The 20459-nt window shown below is 44.0% G+C and overlaps 1 protein-coding gene across 1 annotated transcript in view; it reads left to right on the forward strand.

The window, feature by feature from the left end:
• The first annotated feature begins 7264 nt into the window (after positions 1 to 7264).
• PDE6B (phosphodiesterase 6B) overlaps positions 7265 to 20459 on the forward strand; it is a 40018-nt gene continuing 26823 nt past the window's right edge. Inside the window, exons 1-7 of the mRNA XM_063128454.1 lie at positions 7265 to 7732; positions 11134 to 11286; positions 11392 to 11481; positions 15274 to 15414; positions 16639 to 16713; positions 16802 to 16866; positions 20026 to 20092. Of these exons, the coding sequence (XP_062984524.1) occupies positions 7265 to 7732; positions 11134 to 11286; positions 11392 to 11481; positions 15274 to 15414; positions 16639 to 16713; positions 16802 to 16866; positions 20026 to 20092 (1059 nt within the window). The remainder of the gene's footprint in view (positions 7733 to 11133; positions 11287 to 11391; positions 11482 to 15273; positions 15415 to 16638; positions 16714 to 16801; positions 16867 to 20025; positions 20093 to 20459) is intronic.

Raw genomic sequence — 20459 nt, forward strand, 5'->3', positions numbered from 1 at the left:
TCTTCTCTCTGGCCTTCCTTCTTCTCACATCAGTCCGTTGGTTTCTGTTCACCACTCTGCCGCAAAGATCATCTTCTTGGCTCGCCGCTCCGACCATGTTACTCCGCTTCTGAAATCTCTTCATTGGCTTCCAATTCACTTCAGAATCCAATATAAACTTCTCCTGTTAACCTTCAAAGCTTTTCACGGTCTAGCTCCTTCCTATCTCTCCTCTCTCATCTCTCTCATCTCACACTATTGCCCCGCTCGTGCTCTTCGCTCCTCTGATGCCATGTTTCTCGCCTGCCCAAAGGCCTCTACTTCCCTTGCTCGGCTCCATTTTCTTCTGCTGCCCCTTACACCTGGAACGCTCTTCCAGAACATTTGAGAACTACAAGTTCAACCGCAGCTTTTAAAGCTCAACTAAAAACTTTTCTTTTTCCTAAAGCTTTTAACACTTGATGTTGTGCAGACTTCTACTGTTACTTTCTACTGTTAGTTTTACCCTACCCTGTGCCTGCTTACCCTACCCTGTACCTGTTTGCATTCTCTTCCCCTCCTTATTGTTTTACTATGATTTTATTAGATTGTAAGCCTATGCGGCAGGGTCTTGCTATTTACTGTTTTACTCTGTACAGCACCATGTACATTGATGGTGCTATATAAATAAATAATAATAATAAATAATAATAATAATAAAGTGCAGGAGCTATACTAGAGTCACCAGATTTAAAAGAGGGCAGGGCACCTGCAGCTTTAACAGGTATGATGAAGAGGAAATTTCACCTGGTTCTCCATATATACAAATGACACCTACTGAAATTCCCTTTTCAATACAACTGTTAAAGGTACAGGAGCCCTGTCCTCCTTTTCATAGGGTCACCCTATTCTACATACCATTTTCAAATGGCTTTCAAAGTGTCATGTCCTGGCCCCAGAGAGAGGAGGAGTGAATGGGAAGCAGTGACAGTGATGAAGGAAGCGGGGAGAGACTGGGGGCATCTTGTCCAAGAGAGCCAGCACTGCTTAATACAGTCCTATCTATTTATAAAATGTAAGGAGCCAGCTCCTTTATTTTCAAGGTCAAAGAAAGATGTTGGAGCACAGTTGAATGTACTCATTCAGTCCAGTAAGCATGCCTTGAGTCTGCCAATTTGGTGCATAACAGCACCTTATAGGTCATGCGTCTCAATCCTTTGCACAGGGCTATGAGCTATTGGCCCGCTCACTTATGGATAAGCTAAGTGTCACCGGCTTCTCTTGCTATTGGATTTAAAAAGCTAAGGAGTCCAATTGTCAAAGGCCAAAGAATTCCATACCCTGCACGTGCACCCAGAGAGCAACTGCCCTTGGTCAGACATCACTTTGCTTTAATTAATGCCACTTTGGTAGAGAAAGACAGGCACAGTTTATAATCTAGGCTAGAAAACCTTACGAGGCAACCACAGGCCAAACGCATTTCGAAGTGACATGTTTAACGGCAAAGCCATCGTATAGAACTGGTCATCGTAGAGAAGGTCGGAAATGCCCTTTCCATTATAACTTGGGGTCAAACGACTTTACATCAAGAGGTGTGTGACTGATCGGCCCATTTTTAAATCATTTGCTTACTAGGGGGGATCCGCACGTCGCTCCCAGAGCGCTTCTATGCGACCCCAGAGCACCCCGAAAACAATAGTCTGACTTCCCTGTAAAAGAAACGAGGAAGAGCCGTCCATGCCGCCACCGCCACTGCCGGTGAGGATAGCTCGGCAAAAGAAGGCGGGGTAGAGAGCTTCTTCCGCTCTTCACCCCGCCTTCTTTTGCCAAGCTCTCCTCGCCGACAGAGAGCTCTCCTCGTTGTCGGCAGCGGTGGCGGTGGCGGCGGCGGCAGCGGCGGCATGGATGGCTCTTCCTCGTTTCTTTTACAGGGAAGTCAGACTGTCCAGAGGTGTTTAGAAGCGCTCTGGGAGCGACGTGCGGATCCCCCCCTAGTTGCAGCTACGGTGCGTGTATGTGTTTAAATCACTGCCGCCCCACCACACACTGCCTTTTGGCCCATAGGAGGGGAGGTGTGAAATACAGACTCCTTCGGCCTTAGCATGTAGGCCTGGCTTCAGCACCTGGCACAGTAGGGCAAATGCCAGGACCCACAACAGCTGGTATCAGCCACCCCTTAAAAGAACATAACGGCCCTGTGCTCATATTAAAGACTAACACTGCGGTCGCTGCTCTATTCTTTAACCCCGGTGCCTTTGGGTCCTGCTCCAAAGTACACATTGGGGCTGGGGCCAGATACATTGGGGATCATATAATCATAGTGTTGGAAAGGGCCTATAAGGCCATTGAGTCCAACCCTCTGCTCATTGCAGGAATCTACCTTTAAGCATCCCTGACAGATGGCTGTTCAGCTGCCTCTTGACTGCCTCTAGTGTGGAAGAGCCCACAACCTCCCTAGGTAACTGGTTCCATTGTCGTACTGCTCTAACAATCAGGAAGTTTTTCCTGATGTCCAGACAGAATCTGGCTTCCTGTAACTTGAGCCCATTATTCCATGTCCTGCACTCTGGGAGGATAGAGAAGAGATCCTGGCCCTCCTCTGTGTGACAACCTTTTAAGTATTTGAAGAGTGCTCTCATGTCTCCCCTCAATCTTCTCTTCTCCAGGCTAAACATGCCCAGTTCTTTCAGTCTCTCTTCATAGGGCTTTGTTTCCACACCCCTGATCATCCTCACTGCCCTCCTCTGAACTCCCTCCAGCTTGTCTGCGTCCTTTTTGAAGTGTGGAGCCCAGAACTGGACACAATACTCAAGATGAGGCCTTACCTGTACCTCGCATAATTTGGAAGCTATACTTCTATTAATGCAGCCCAAAATAGCATTTGCTTTTTTTGCAGCCACATCAAACTGTTGGCTCGTATTCAGCTTGTGATCTACAATAATTCCAAGACCCTTCTTGCTTGTAGTATTGCTGAGCCAAGTATCCCCCATCTTGTAACTGGGCATTTGGTTTCTTTTTCCTAAGTGTAGAACTGATGAGGAAGATGCTGGTGGCGGTGGCAGCTCTAGCTGCCTCACCTAGCACTTTGCAGCACCATGCTAGAGGAGAACCATGCAGCTGGAGCTGTGCTGCTTTCAGCACCACCACTTGTCCCTCACCCCTATCCACCCCCTCGTCTGTTTTGAGGGAGAGGAGAGCTGTGGGTATGATGAGAAGATCCAGAGCCCTGTGAAACCTGGTGCCAGCTCTATTAGTGTGCCTGCGTTCTCCCCTCCCCACCATCAATAGCTGTATGGGTGTGATTTAGAGTGGGAAATGATACAGGGGGAGGTGAAGGGTTAAACATCTTTTATCCTTGCTAATATGCGCATAATCACGGGAAAAGCCACTGCTGTGGCGAATGGACAGCTGCATCGTCTAACCAATTGCGTGAATATGCGCAATAACACCGCTGTAAAGCAGCCGTATAGACGTGGCCCATCTTACTTGCTGCATTTAAGGTGTGTTTGTTTGTTTGTTTTAAAGGGTCTCCTGGTGTATTCGGCAACTTGGCCCTTGTATATGCATAATTTAGGGCAAGATAATTAGATCACCAATTAGGACAAACCAAACGTTTATCTTTCTAGTACAAGAATAACGATTAATGTTCCTCATACAGTGTGCAGGGACGAAGGCTCCTGTCGCCCTGATTTTCCAGGTACGGTCCCTATTTTCTGGTACCTGTTCCTGTTTTGCCCTTGGGAGAGATTTTGAGGACGCCACTAGATATTAGTATATACATGTCGGATTCAAACTGCATTTTGTATCCTTAGTTCAAGGAGAAATATCTTCATTCATTGCTATTCAGTGTATATTTCTGGTCTATTTCTGTGATGGGCTTGGGGGTTAGCTGGAATGACCTTTCAGAAGTACCTTACAGCCCCATGCCTCTGACTGCAAAGAGATTCAGGTTCCCTTCCAGCTCTGTCATTCTTGACTCCAAGGGCTCTTTCATCACCCCATTTGCAGAATTCCAGATGGCATCATCTTTTACTTGTAACCTTTCCACGTTTCCCCACTACTTCTTCAATCTTCAGTCTTTTTCCTTACTGCAGAAAACCCATAAAACATGTTTTAAAATCTCTTCACTGGCTGCCAATTAGTTTCCGGGCGAAGTATAAAGTGTTGGTTATCACCTTTAGCGCCCTACATAGTTTGGGTCCAGGCTACCTGTGGGATCGCCTTCTCCCGTACAAATCGCCCTGCACACTCAGGTCCTCTGGGAAGAATCTACTTCAGTCAGTCAAAGTTCGGCTGAAAGGTATTACCCAGAGGATCTTCTCTTCTGCTGCTCCCAGACGGTGGAATGGCCTGCAGGAGGAGACTCATCAACTTAACAGTCTTTTAGCATTCAAGAAAGCTATAAAGACTGACCTCTTCTAGCAGGCCTACCCAGTGGAATTTTAGGATGTTTTTAGGATGGTTTAACAATGTATATTATGTTTTAATTCAGTTTTATGTATGTTATATTTACTGTTGTTCCCCGCCTTGATCAAAATGGAGAGGCGGGTAAGAAATAAAATTATTATTATTATTATTATTATTATTATTATTATTATTATTGGGCGGGGGGAAGCCGGAATTGCTGCACAGTGCCTTTTGATTGGGGGTGCTAGGAGCTCCCTCTCAGCATGCAACAAGGACGCATGAACTTGGTGTGCGTGGCTGTAGGGATGCGTATGAGCGGGGTATGTATATGGATGTGTGTGAAGGGGACTGTGGGGATGGAGGGATGAATATGAATGGGGCATGCAGGGCGGGCATCAGTGGTCGCCCACACCCTAGCAGGGGCCAACTGCCAAGAGTCCCTGGGGTTGCTCCTTCTCTTCCCCATGGCAACTTGCTTGTTCACCTGCCTCTTGCTCTGGCCCAGACAATGGGGTGGGTGAGGAGGAGGAGGAAGAGGAGGAGGAAGAGGAGGAGGAAGAGGAGGAGATGCCACAGCCTCCTTGCTCACTGGCTCTCTGCAGACAAATGGTAGCAATGATGAGGAAAAGGAGGAGCAGCAAGAACAGATGGAGACAAAGGCGTTGAGGGTGTCTTGCCCAAGGGTACGCCAAAATCTGGATCCAGCATTGTGGGGGGAAGTGGAGGTGTTTGAGTTGGGGGAGAGTGTGTGGATGGGGGGGGATGGAGGGATGGATGGTTAATGTCTGAGTAAGCAGTGGGGTGTATATGTGATTTTGCCCTATCCAATTAATATGAACACTTGTGAAAAGCAGAGGGCTAATCTGACCTGATCAATAGGTTTCGGCAGTTCCATGGATTTCACAATCTAGATTTCACAACCTAGTGCCCCATCCCCGCTGCACGGGAGAGCAGTTGCTTGTGCAGCAAGCAGATTTCCATAGTTCAGCTTTTTGAATTGCGACCATTGTGCTCCAGTGCCACCTAAAGGTCTGATCAAGAAGCGAAACACTGTGACGCAAGACACGTCCCTAAGCGAGCGGGTTTTGTACATGAGTCGTTGAGGTTCTTGTCTGTATGTCAACATGGACAACAGAGGAGGTCATTTTAAAATGGACTGGCCATGCTGGCCGATGTAGATCTTACAGTTGCAGCATAGATGTGGGAGCTGCAAAAAATAAAGTAAACCTCGCATGTAGAAAGTCAGGTCTGATTCGTACTTTTCCTTTTTGAACTGGGATGCATCTCCCTCCCAACTGGACCTAATGGACTGCTGCATCTGATCCAAGCTTTGTACCTATCTAGCTCTTGGACCAATTGATTAATTAATTGCTACACACACACACACACACCTTTGTGCGATCCCTTACCTGCTGTATTGCCGCTCAGAGAGCTTCAGCTATTGGGCGGCATAGAAATGTAATAAATAAATACAATTGCCCTTCCATTCTTCTTTTGTCCCAATGAGCAACAGACATACCAACTTTTAGATGAAATCATTCTTGTCCCTTCTTCTGCCCTTCCATGGGCTCTGATCGCAGGAGGAGTTTAGGTTTTTTTTAGTACTTCTCAAACCTGCAAAATCTGTTTGACTAGGCCAAAAAATTCTGGATATGTGTACTGAGAGCAGCAATGACTCTCTCCTATTGCCTTCAGTGTTGTAGTGGAGCCAGAGTTTGCAGGGACGCATTACCAGCACTATTCTATAAGCAGGAATGCTGACATCATCTGCCACCCCCTTCAGAATTCCCTGTTCCCTCTGAGCTTAGCTGCAATCCTCACAGTAGCTGGGGGAGCAGGGAGGGATAATTTCCCCAACAACAATATTGTGTTCCTTGTGGTAATGCAAAGTATTTAGGGATGGCTTGGTCTTGAATGGGCCCATTAGTTTTATAAAAGACCTGGTTTTGGTGGATGTGAAATCTGCTAGAATTGGTTTGCTGATATGGGCCAACACAAATGCCTGACATATTGGGCTCTCCTTGGCGACATGGCTATGGAGGCAGCCATGCTGAGCACCTGTACAGTTACTGCTACACAACCGATGGCCTTCATGTTTCTGTAAAAGAAGCTGGGACACAAAAAGAAGGACAAGATGGAAGGGAAAAGGGGTGTATCATGGCCTACACCTCCCTGAAGCCTTCGCTAGATGGGCAAAATCACCCATTTAGCTAAAATGCAGAGCAGGAAGTGCAACTTTGGGGACTTACAAGGGGTGCATCCCTTAATATTGCACCCTAAGTAGCAATTTGCTTCCTTAGAATTATTATTCCCCAAATATGGAAACCCACTTTCTCCGATTTAATGGTAGGCCTGACCCTTGGCTAGGGTACATGCAACCTCTTATAGGCAGTCTGTACCAGCCCCTTTACAGAATGTATTTAGTCCATTTTATTTCAGCTTTGATACATCTTCCTTCTGAGAGCAGAAATAATAAGATATTCACCTGGTTAGCTCAGGATTAGGACTGAGCAGTGTGTGTTTAATTAGGCTTCAGGGAGCTTATATCACTCTTAAGGACCACTCCCAGGGGGAGGGGGGGAATCACAACCACACACATACACACACCACTTTGAAAATGAAAAATAGAATGCGGGCAGCGTATTGAAGGAAACTGATTCTAAATATGAAATTACAATAGGTGGAGCCACATCTGAGAAGAGGGAGGTGGGAATTATTTACAGCTTTGGAACAGGTGATCTAATCCCTTTTCTTGAGAAGATCCTCCCACATACTCAGCCTGGACATTTGCTTGCTGATGGATAATGGTCTCATGGATCATTGTCTCCCTCTTCTACCCTGAGACAATATTCTTGGATCCTCATTTTTCTAAACAGAATAGTCTCCAGAATCACTGACCATGAGTATTAATGAAGATGAAGTAGAAACGTTTCTGGAGAACCATCCGGATTTTGCTAAGCGATATTTCGAGAGGAAATGGCTGGACAGGACCTCGTCTGCAGTAGCGTGCTCCAGTCAACACTCAGAAGATTTCGTGGGGTTTGGAGGGTTGGGCCAGGAGGAGAGTGAAACACTATTGGAGCTGATACAAGACATGCAAGAAAGCATCAACATGGAGACGGTGGTCTTCAAGACCCTGAGAAGAATCAGTGCTCTGATCCGTGCTGACCGCTGCAGCCTCTTCATGTACAGGCAGCGAAATGGCACACCGGAGCTGGCTACTCGGCTGTTCAACGTTCATAAGGAGAGCACAATGGAAGAATGCCTGGTGCCACCTGACTGCGAAATAGTTTTCCCTTTGGACATGGGTGTGGTGGGTCATGTTGCTCAGAGCAAGAAGACTGCAAACATCCAAAATGTTGAAGAGGTAAGGCTACCAGATTTGTTGCCGGTCAGTGCCAAAGAATAAGATTGTACTATTTATGTTTCAAAAGGGTGGTGGGCTCCTTAATGGTGGTCCCCAGAGCAAGTGATCCCCTGACACTGCAATTAAGTAACAGAGGAAAGTGATAAGGAGACTGAAGTTTATTTGAACGTGGTTAGGAGATGAAGGTTTATTCGACACTTCTGCCACATGCTGAAGAGGCAAGCTACTTTTTCGTTCACAGTGTACAATCTAAACTAAAAACCAGCTTGCCTTTTCAACAGCACAAGCAGCTGCTGTGGAAACGTCAAAGAAAACCCTGCCTGTCTCTGTGTACGGTTCTCTTCCCTGGGTGCGTACAGCTTTGTGAATCACAGCAAGAGAGGACAAGGGCACAGGCTGAATTCTAAATCAGAAGCGTTTCAACCGTCTCTAACAGGATGGTCTGTATGTAATGTAAGAAACCTGTTTGGATGCCTGTAAAGAACAAGGAAAAACCAAAATAGTGCCCATCCAATCTAACAGCTGATTTCTAGAAATGGAGAACTGTTGTCAATCAGGTTAGACAACACTGAGTTGGATGGATCAATGGTCTGATTCAATATAAGGAAGCTCCCAATTTTTCTATTCTGCTCATTTATTTTCTCTCTCTCTCTTGCTATTTTCTTTTGTCTTAGTATGTTTCTCTGCATTGGTGCTCTCTCTCTCTCTCTCTTCTATACTGGTTAAACTTCTCTTATCTAAGTTTCTCCGTGGTCTCATAGCTTCATCACACCAGCGTTATACTGTGCAATCACTGCGAATTGCGTGCAAAGGACTCCGAAGTTTTCCAGCTTATAATCTGTTTTGACTGTGAAGCACTCCCAGGCATCCTGCTTTAATTGTGCTTCTTGGCCAAAAGAACCGTCATATTTTAGTACCCCTTTAAGAGCGAATCTTTTGTCGTTCTCCAAGCGGCTGCTGGGGGCGCAGGAGGAGGATTTGATGTGCTCAAACTAAAAATTAAACAAATACTTACATCTGTGTAAGTTTTAAAGATAAAGACATCAAAATTGGCACAGTAATAGAGAATAAGGAGGGCTTTCAGCAAACCAAATTTGAATCGGATTGGGTCATCCATTGATTTTTTAATGATTTTTTTTTTAACATTTCTCCCCCGTAAACCCATTTCCTGGTATGCAAAGGATCTTAGGAGAGCCACCGCCTGGAGTGTGATTTAGCTAACAACAACAATTACTGCTTTACTCTATGGGGATAATTCGAGGGAAATGGGTACGTGGGATGAAGCTTTCAGTATTGCACATCGCTCTTCTCCCTCCCAAACTCTTCATTCATCAGTCCTTTTCAACTCATACCTTCCGTCTGTTAGCTCCGGTGTTAAAAAAAAATATATCTTGAGAAATGTGCTAGTTAAAAGTTGCACTATTTTCATGCTTTCGCCAATGGGGGTGGGGAGTGTGCACTTTTGATCAATGTGCATGAAAAGGCACGCTTTCCCCATTTGAAATGCATGCTTCCCCATCTGAACGGAAAGAAAAACAAGTTGCAAACTAGAACGCAAGAATCCCTAGCTCTCCAGTCCCTATGCCACAGTAGCAACCTGTTTGTTCACCTGCCTCTCGCTCTGTCCCAGAAAACAGAGGTGGGGGTGAAAAGGAAGAGCCTGCCTGCTTCCTGACTCTCTGCCTGACAAGCAAGTGGGTCCAATGATGAGAAAGAGGAGGAGAAGCAAGAGCAGCCAGGTGACAATGGCCCCATTCAGAAGGCACGTTAAACCATGGCTTTAACCACAGTGGCTAAGCCAGAAAGCTGGGCTGTGTTCAGAAGACACCTTAAACCATGGCTTTAACCACAGTGAATAAAGCAAAAAGCCTTATTCACTGTGGTTAAAGCCATGGTTTAAGGTGTCTTCTGAATGGGCCCAATGATGGTGAGAAGGGAGACTCACTGAGGGAGGGGGCATACTGAAGGTTTGTTGCCTAAGTTCCCTCAGAAACCTGGAACTGGCACTACTGCTACTGGTGGTGTTAACAGCGGCTCTCAACACAAAATTTAATAAGCACTGACAAGGGCAGGCAAAGGATTAACAGGTAAATCCCTCTGGACTACATGTGTTATTTACTGGCATCAGCTGATCAAAATAATATTTTAAGGGTACGGTGTGAGAAGAAGGTATAAGTGTGACTGCACCTGTTTACATACACACACAGATGTATGTAATGTCCATTCTAAGTGAATGGAAATGCAATGGAGTGCTAATGTGGTGTAGTGGTTAGAGTGCTAGCCTGGGAGTCGGGAGATCCAGGTTCTAGTCCCCATTCGGCCATGGAAACCCACTGGGTGACTTTGGGCCGGTCACAGACTCTCAGCCCAACCTACCTCACAGGGTTGTTGTTGTGAAGATAAAATGGAGAGGAGGAGGATTATGTACGCCGCCTTGGGTTCCTTAAGAAGGAAAAACGGCGGGATTTAAATGTAATGAATAAAAATAAATAAATGGCACTGTTCTCAAAACATCCCCTTCTCAAAGCAAGGAATGTGTTATGGCATAAAACATTGAACACCTTCTTGCCAGTATTTAAAATCTAGATTGTGTCCTTCCAAGCCTGCACACTGCAATCCACAGAAATCCTTACAAAATCCACACATGCTGTCTAGGATTATAACACTGTTAAATCCTCTTTCAATAACTAGGCCATTTGCTCATCACAGATCGGTAGAGAGGAGAAACAAATAATTTATCCCACAAATAACTAAAACCATCTAACCAGAGTAGTTTTGAGGTCCCCTTTCCCCCCGAGTGGTGGAGCATTCTGGTCAGATTTTACTCTGGAATTGTCTTTGGAAGAGAGCAGTGCAGGCCTATGGTGGCCTGTTAGACTTTATTTACAAGTATATAGGCAGCAGAATAAAGGAGGGTACAAGAATACAGAAAGGCAGCTCCAGAAACATAACAATAACCAAAGCATCCAAACAGCTAAGTCTGACCCCAGGAAAAGATGCTCCCCAGGAATATCTTAGCCATCCTGCCAGCCAACTCCAAATGCTGCCAGTTCAACTCAGTTTTACCTAAATTTTGTATTCAGACAAAACTTGCCTAAGCTTCACCCAACACATGCACACCTGCTGGCAGCTGGAGGATGCGACCTACATTCTGTGGTTCCTTATCAATGATCAGACCATTGCCAACCTTAAGGGGAGAATCTGAGTAACAGGAGAGCATGATTTATCACACTTTTTTTTAATGGAACCAAGAAAACCAACCAACCAATATTATTTCTATATAACTTCTATATTCTGTGTTGAGTGGAGAGAAGAAAAGCTAGATTATCTTTGCCATCTCTTGGGCTGGTTCAAACGAACTTAAAAGTTATACCCTGCTTAATTTATTTATTTTATGCCAGTGCCAGCATTTTAGTACTTTTGTTGATGAACTCACGGAATACACTACAAGGAACATCCTTGCAACCCCAATCATGAATGGCAAAGATGTGGTTGCTGTGATCATGGCAGTGAATAAGGTCGGAGGTCCATTTTTCAGCAGCGCGGATGAAAGTGTAAGTTCTAGGAAAACCACTTATGGGAGGATCTCTATCCATAAACCCTGGGTTGCAGCATCGCCACACCTGGTTGAACTGAACAGAGTTTTCTTGTGTTCTCAGCTTTTCCTGAAGTATCTCAATTTTGCCTCTTTGAACCTGAAAATTTATCACCTGAGCTATCTTCACAACTGTGAAACTCGAAGAGGTCAGGTGAGGAAATCGGTTCTGTTTTTTGTTTGCTTGGGATTTAGTCCCCAGCTAAATCGACGCCTACTGTAATATTAGTCCTTTCAAATGAGGGTGAAGACAGATGTAACATTTTAAGAGTAACACAAATATTTTGAGAACCACTTCACTGTGTTCAAAATATTCCTTTTTTTCTTTTCTTTTTTTTGTCTTAGGGTAAACTCTAAAAAAGAAACCTGTTATTCTGAAAGATCATTTTGAACCAGGAACATGCTAGTGAGCAACTAATGGCTAACACTTAAAACATCATCAACACATCTCCCCTTATTTATGTTTGGGCCAAGAGGGAGGCAGGGTAAAGCAAAGACCACATGCATATAAACAAACACAACATTTAAAGGCAGGCAGCCCACCAAAGCATGGGAGTGAGAAGGGGAAGGGGCAAGCTTAATGTTCAACTTGCTGATAAAGCTAAGTACATTCTTCAGGTGAAGAACTTGCTGTGACCGTTGGTCCCATGCAAGAATGCTACATCTGTCTTCTCCCCCCACCCTATTAATTCTAAATCCACTCAGGGATGGTATTCCCTCTGCTTCACAATGCCTTCTGGCTTATTAGTGCTAGGAGCCCTCTGCCCGCAACAAGGGTGAGGAACCTCTTTCAGCCAGAAGGCCAGATTCCATTTTTGAGAAGCCCTCGGGGCTGTGTGCCACTGGTGGGCGGGGCTGTAGGCAAAGAAGGTGGGGCAAATGGAACAGGGTCAAAAATAACCCCAACACCAACGTACTTTAACGTAAAGCTCTTATTGCCAGTAATTAAGTCATGGGAGATCCAGTTCAACCTTTTAGGATGCGGAAAAAACTGCACAAAAGCCAGGAAATCACCAAATGACCTATGGTCAGGGAAGAGGGGGTGGAGTCATTTGGGAAAATTCAGAGGGCTGGATTTAGCTCCCAGGCATGAGGTTTCCCACCCCTGGACTAGAAATAACACACACACCCTTTCTCTCACTCTCACACACTGCTTAAAACACCTCTGATTATTCCACTAGAACAATGCTAGAGACATAATTCCCCCTTATTTTAAAATAAATAGAAGGATAACTATGGGAACTCTGCTTATAACATTGCAGTAGTAGTTACCAGGGCGTTGAAAACATAATAGTCAGATGCTCTTAAAATACACAGGCGGTCTTGTTGTTTTGCAGTTTATCTGTGAATGAATTCAAGAATAGAACTTTGGACCTTCCTGAATGTCCCTATCTAGAGCTGATAATCATCCAGTAATTTACTAGTCTGGCAGAAAACCCGTACCTGGATCAGTCAACTCACAAGTCTGTCAGGCTTTGCCCATAATCCACTAAATTCTGTTGGATCCACCCATAAGGTTATGCTGGGGTCCATCCACAGGGAGGGGTCACTTAGTGAAGCCAGGAGGCTCTGTTGTTAGTGGAGCAGTGAATCCACTCCAGGTTTCAGTCAGAACTCTAAAGGAGCTATCCAAGGTGCTTCCACCTTTTGATAGCTTCTGTAGGGTGACCATATGACCGGATTTGCCCGGATTTGCCTGACAAATCCGGGAGGGAAGGGGAAATCCGGATTTTCCAAAGAGCAGCTCTAATGGAACTTAACAAAAATGCTTATAACTCCGTCAGTTTTTAAGATAAAGACATGAAACTTGGCACAATGGTAGCTCTTAGGAAGGGCTTTAGTCATACCAAATTTGAAACGGATCCATTCATCCATTGATTTTTTAGGAACTTTTTAAAAATTGAGGTTTTAAAATTATTACTTTTAAAATCGTCATTTTTAAAGATAAAGAGATGAAACTTTGCACCATGATAGGATTTAGGTAGAGCTTTAGCCACACCAAATTTGAAACAGATCCGTTCATCCATTGATTTTTTAGGATTTTTTTTAAATTGAAGTTTTTAAATTATTAAATTTTAAACCATCATTTTTAAAGATAAAGAGCTGAAAGCTGGCACCATGATAGATTTAAGGTAGAGCTTTAACCATACCAAATTTGAAACAGATCTGTTCATCCATTGATTTTTAGGATTTTTTTAAAAATTTGAGGATTTAATTTTTTAAAAAATATATATGTTATTTTTAAAGATAAAGAGATGAAACTTGGCACCATGATTGCTCTTAACAAGGACTTTAGCTATGCCAAGTTTGAAACAGATCTGTCCATCCATTGAGTTTTAGGATTTTTAAAAAAAGTTTGAGGTTTTAAAATTATTATTTTTTAATAACATTTTTAAAGATAAAGGGCAGAAAGTTGGCACCGTGATAGCTCTTAAGGAGATATTTAGCCATTCCAAATTTGAATCAGATCTATTCATCCATTGTTTTTTTAGGATTTTTTTAAAAGTTCAAAGTTTTAAAATTATTGTGTTTTAAAACTGCTGGAGCCATATCCTTCAAATTCAGATTGTCAAACCTCCTCTTTGGGGTGTTGCACATTGAGCAGTTTCAGCCCTTGGTGTTAAGGGGATCTCCAGTCTTTAGGTAAGAAGCCTTGGGCAAGCAGGGCACCTTTCCTGTTGCAGATTTGGTGGGCAGTCGGGTACCTGGAGCTCAGCAGAGGCAAGGCATCCACAAATCAAAATGACATTGAACAAATAAAGAACAAATGACACTTGTTCTTTATTTCAGTGATTTTAACATTAAGATGTTATGTAGAACAGATTTGTCTTAAATGTGTGCTGTAAAATCAGACATGTGACCAAGACTATGTTCGGGTGGGCATGCCCCTTTGGTGCTGGACACGCCCCCTTGGGGGCCAGCCATGTTGTCCTCCGTTTTGGTTTCCAAAATATGGTCACCCTACTGTAGAGTCCTGACTGAAACCTGGAGTGCATTCACCACCCCACTGACATTGGGGCCACCAGTCTCCGCTGATGTCACTTTAACCTCTTACTTTCTATGTATCCACCCATATTCTGCCTTTGCTCTGCTTCATACCCACATCAGACTGTTCCAGCTCCATTACTAGCATACCTAGGCCTTAGCTAGACCCACCTGTTATCCCGCGATGGAGGAGGGAAGATCTCACGTTGTGTTTAACGCGAGATCCCTCCTCTGTTTACACACAACGCACGATGACCTCAGAAGGAGAGGCGTCGCGCCCGCCATTTTTTTCTTAATGGGCCAGCAGTGCATGAAAGCTCGTGCGCAAAAGGTGAGTATTTTTTTAAATTTAAATTATTTTCCCCACTTCCCCCACCCTACCATCGATGGGCGCAGCTCCTGGCTCCGCGGCACCTGGCCACACATTCCGTGGTCTTGGGCTCAGCCCGGGATCGTGGAAAAACCGGGGCCAAAGGGGAGGGCTCTATCCCGGGGCAAGGGAGGGATGATCCCTCCCTGATCCCGGGATCCCCTGTGCATCATGTGGACGCACAGGGACGATCCCGGGGTTCGCCCCAGGATAAAGCCCTGTCTAGCTATGGCCCAAGTTCTACACCATCTCAATCCATGGTTTCTCTTGTTATTTCCTAGCTCTGCTTGTCCTGCTACTACTCTGAGGGCCAATTTTGGAAGTTAAAACTTTAATAATAATAATAATAATAATAATAATAATAATAGTAATAATTTATTTCTTACCTCCATTTTGATCAAGGTGGGGAACAACAGTAAGTATAAAATACATAAAACTGAATTAAAACATAATATACATTGTTCAAACATCCTAAAAACATTATAAAAACATCTAAAACCTTTCCTCTACCCCCACCCCGGAATCAGAAACGGTCCTTCTGAACCTGCTAGTTTGTCTGGGGAACTTACATTTTGGTTTGCTATTATACAGGTTTTGCTGTGGTCTGCCAATAAGGTATTTGAAGAACTGACTGACATTGAGAGACAATTCCACAAAGCGTTTTACACAGTGAGAGCATATTTGAACTGTGACAGGTATTCAGTAGGCCTTCTGGATATGAACAAGCAAAAGGTAAGTGAGGTTTCTAGGTATATTATGGCTTGCTGCTGCTGCCAAGTGACAATGGTAGAGTACCTGCTTTGCATATGAAAAGTTCCCAGGCCAACCCCTGAGGTAAATTGACCAATGGTCTATCTCAATATAAGGCACTTTTAAAAAGTGAGATTCTAAAGAAATCATTTGCACTACTGTCAATATCAGATCATGTGTGTGATCATCTTCTTCCTAAGGATGTAATCAGCTTCAGGTTAATAGTAGCTCGATTAGAAGGAATACAGCTTTGGAAAACCCAACCAGAATTTACAATTCAAGAGCGGTAAAGCAGCAGTTTCTGCAGCTGAAACTCTCCCCACGGCCTGAGTTTGATCCCAGCGGAAGCTGGTTTCAGGCAGCCGGCTCGGGTCGACTCAGCCTTCCATCCTCCCGAGGTTGGTAAAATGAGTACCCAGTTAGCTGGGGAAGGCAACGGCAAACCACCCTGCTATAAGGCCTACCAAGAAAACGTCAGCGAAAGCTGGCGTCCCTCCAAGAGTCAGTAACGACTCAGTGCTTGCACGAGAGGTTCCTTTCCTTTCCTTCCCAAAATATGGGAGATTGCTCTCTCTGAGCATCTAAATCACCACAGAAGAGTAGTATGGGGGACATCGAAGCAAGATCAATTCTTTGCCATTTGGTATCCATTTGTGGTTCTTTTATAAAGAAAGACTTCCGAATTAGAAACCATTGAAACATCGAAAATCATTTTGGAAAGACCTGATTAATTAATGGACTGCAATAAAAAAAGGCTAAAAGTTTTTTGTTCAAGCAGGCCTTTGGAGAATAATCCAGGCCTCCATCTATGTTAATGTTTTATAATTTTGTTGTGTATTTTTTAATTGTTTATGGTTTTGTTTCCCTCCCCCCCCCCATGTATATTTTAAACTTTGTAAGGCCGCCTTGAGGCCCAGCATTGGGCAAAAGGCGGTATACAAATAAATATAATAATAATAATAATAATAATAATAATAATAATAATAATAATAATGGGGCTCTGTAAAATAAGCTGGCAGCACCAGACTAATAACCCTACATTTAAATACAAGTTAAGGAAAGGAAATGCCGTTGATGATGTTTACATGTTTATTGTTGGAGTTTGTGAATTGCAAAGGATAAATCAATACAAATTATATTACCAAAAAGACTTTCAACCTGTAAAGCTCAATGGATTAAAATGATACTATTTGTCCACCTTTCCAGGAATTCTTTAACTTGTGGCCAGTTCTAATGGGTGAAGTTCCACCTTATTCAGGACCTCAGACTCCAGATGGTAGAGTAAGTCATTGAACAGCTAAGATAGATCCTCTTTCCCTATTTGCTCACTTGTTTTAAATGCCAACTTCTATTTCTCTTCTATTTATAGGAGATCGTCTTTTACAAAGTCATTGATTATATCTTGCATGGAAAGGAAGAAATTAAAGTTATCCCGTAAGTAAAGTGAAATAACCTCATGGGCATTGTTTTTATATACAGAAGCTGGCTATAGCATAGAGGGAAATCCTCCAGGTCTAAAAAAGCACGTCACTAGAAATGACAATGAGCCAGTGAGCAGGGCCGGTGCCAGGCTATTTTGCGCCCTAGGCAAGGTGAACTACTTTCACCCCCTCCCCCCCCAAAAAAATGCCAACTTTGATTTTTAAGAACATATGTTTCCTGGAAAAAATAAGAAGCACAAAACTTGAAACTGCTAAATTTATTTTAAAGTGCAAGAAATACGCCATGCCAATTATAGCAAACAAATTGGAAAGGAACGTCTATGGGTCTAAAATGCATTATTTAATAGGAATATCACCTCCAAATCATCCCCCCTAACTCACACGCATGCGCACACACACACTCAGCATCACTCACTCCAAACAAACGCATGCATTCACTCAAAGACCCCATGCACCCCATTCACCCATACATTCTCTCTCTCTCTCTTCCGGGCGCGTTCCGAAAGTCCGAACGTGGAGCCGCCCCACCCCACCCCAGCGTCCCTGGCTTCACTTCGGCTGGGCAGGCGCGGGGCGCCATCTCGCCCGCCCAGGCCCAGCTGAATCCTCGGTCTGGGCCAGCTTACAGCCAACGCACGTGAGTGCTGCGCTGCGCCCCGCGCCTCTCTTAACTTAGTGCTCTAGGCAGCTGCCTGAGTGGCCTCTATGGTAGCACCAGCCCTGCCAGTGAGATTTAGGCTGGCTTGTTGTAGGGGTTTGCGAGGTGGTTTGAAAGCCATGACTATTCTGCTCCTTGCTGGATTCAGATGACCTGGAAACCCACATCACGGTGAGGGTAATTCGGGAAATGGTGGTTCACATACAACACACACAGGGCAAGGAAAAGAAGCCATGGTGAGTCCTCTCTCACATTCCCACCAAACGTGCCTCTGAAGTCAGCAGTACCAAGTGAAGGGCCTCCCCCAGAGATCTTAAAAACCTTGCAGGCACTTATAGAAGGAGTCAGTCTTTTAGGTAGCCTGGTCCCGAGCTGTATAGAGCTTTATAAGTCATAACCAGCACTATGAAATGTGTCTGGAAACAGACCAGGGGCATGTCTGCACAGGGTACTTACTCCGCGTGGCTGTGATTTGTGCACCTTTGTTTATATGACGCAGCCACCAATTCACATCCACGTCATGATTCTGCATTTTCGCAGTGTCGTTTTACCGCATATTTTAATTTTGCTCCACTGTCACCATGGTTCTCTGTGCATGTGTTCATTGGTAAATGCGGTACAGAGTGATCCATTTTGGCATGATGTCTGAACAAGTACATCTCATCTGGGCACACCCCTTCGCATGTGTGAAGCCTTGTGACAGTGCAGGGTTGGGGCGGGACCCAGGCAAGCGTCTACAAATGGTAGGCATGACAACAGTAAGGAAACTGTTGGCGAACCAAAGTAAGGCAGATAATTCCGTTAAATGCCAAGACTCAAAAGCCTGTAGCTTCATAGGTGCACGGAGGCATCCATTTGCTGCTACGGAATTGCACAGCGTTACAGAAGGGAAAAATTACTTTGAGAGCCTCATTGTTAGTCACTATTTGCTGCACGTCACAGCTGTGTAACCAATGGTGCAAAGTTTCACGGCAAGATATTCCATGTTCAATCTTGCCCATGTATCGCGGTAGTTGTCACTTCGCAACTGCAATGCTGTGGGTTTGGCGGTGGTGGTGGTGGTGGAATCAGCAGTGAATGCAGCACCGTGTAGATGGTCCACAGTAGCCAGTAAAGCTGTTGTAACAAGGGAGCCATGTGCTGCCTGGACCAAGCCCCAGTCAACAGTCTGGCTGCAGTATTCTGGACTAGCTGAAGTTTCTGAATACTTTTCAAAGGCCGCCCCACATAATGCACATTATATTATTATTATTATTATTATTATTATTATTATTATTATTAATAATAATAATAATAATAGTAATAATAATAATCAGTTACTCTTCCCCCCCCCACAGGGCAAACTGCCATCTTGGCCCTGTGGGGAAGAAGAAGGACCGAGGGGACAGGAGCAGGCAGAAGTAACATCGGGGCCTGCTCCTGCTGGACTCTCTCTCTCTCTCTCTCTCTCTTTCTTTCTCTCTCCTCCCTCCCTCCCTGCTTGACTCCTTTTCCTTGTGTGTCATGTCTTTATTAGATTGTAAGCCTGAGGGCAGGGACTGTCTTTTTTGCTAAGTGTAAGCCGCTCCGAGAGCCTTTTTTGGCTGAAGAGCGGGGTATAAGTATGATAAATAAATAAATAATAATAAATAAAGCTGCAGGAGCTATACTAGAGTAACCAAATTTAAAAGAGGACAGGGTGCCTGCAGCTTTAACTGTTGTGACGAAGAGGAAATTTCACCAGGTTCCCCATATATACCAATGACACCTGCTGAAATTTCCTTTTCAATACAGCTGTTAAAGATGCAGGAACCCTGTCCTCCTTTTCATATGGTCACCCTAAATAATAATAATAATAATAATTTATTTATTTATTTATTACCCGCCTCTTCCTCTGCATTGAGGCGGGGTTGTAACGCAGGCATGCATGACTGCGTCCAGATCCGACATCTTAGAAATGGTCACACTAGCCTTAGCTGTGCAAATGGATTGCTGAAACCTTAAATATCCAGGCACAGCACTGAAGTATTTTACGTGGTTTCTAATAATGACGGTCCGCAAAGAACAAGTAAACCACCAAAGGCAATGCAACAGCGTCTGAGACATACTGTGTGTTCACCGGGGAGTCATTCAGTGTTTCATACAAGCCCTGATCATTCCTTCTCGTGTTTTACCTCCCCTCAGCTCAGCTTTCTTTGTCTGCAGAATTAGAATTGCCACATTAAAAATGAAAGGCTCATCTTTTGCACCCTCTTAGATCTTACCATTTTCACTCCCCCCCCCCCAAATATTTGTAAGACATTATGCGTTATCCTTGGCATGTTGAAAATGTTACTGTGCTTCTTTACTAAGTTGCTTCTTCCCACTCATTATTTAAATAGCATAAAGTTTACTCTGGAAAATCAAAAAGAATGAATAGCTAAATGTTTAAGTTTCATGGCTAACTTCAGTCTGTTCCCTTGGTAACCAAACCTCATTTGATCAGAGTTTTTATGTATTTTCCTTTCCGTTTAGAAATCCTAAGGAAGACCATTGGTCCCTGGTTAGTGGGCTCCCAACATATGTTGCAGAAACTGGTTTTGTAAGTATTTATATTTGTAGGTTTCCACAACCCATCAAGACAATTATGCTCAAGAGGTAAAGAGCCATGCGCTGAGTTCCACACACAGCCCAGAGAACTGTGGACTTACTTTCCCTCAAATAGCAGCGCATGGTAAGCTGCACTTAAAATACAAGAAGTTTCAAAAGCAGTTTGAAATATGGCATGGGAGTGGTCTTTTGTTCAAAGAAAAAGGTTTGTAGCTCTGTACAAACCCTTGGATGCACAAAGTAGCTCTTTGGATCACGGCCATAATGTTTCAACCACAGCATTAAATCGTTCTATGTAAGAGTTAATTATCAAAATGCTAAGCATACTCTTGTGTGCACATTAACAAAACATCTCTGCA

Source organism: Elgaria multicarinata, chromosome 6 (genome assembly GCF_023053635.1).
Source record: "Elgaria multicarinata webbii isolate HBS135686 ecotype San Diego chromosome 6, rElgMul1.1.pri, whole genome shotgun sequence".
NCBI lineage: Eukaryota > Metazoa > Chordata > Lepidosauria > Squamata > Anguidae > Elgaria > Elgaria multicarinata.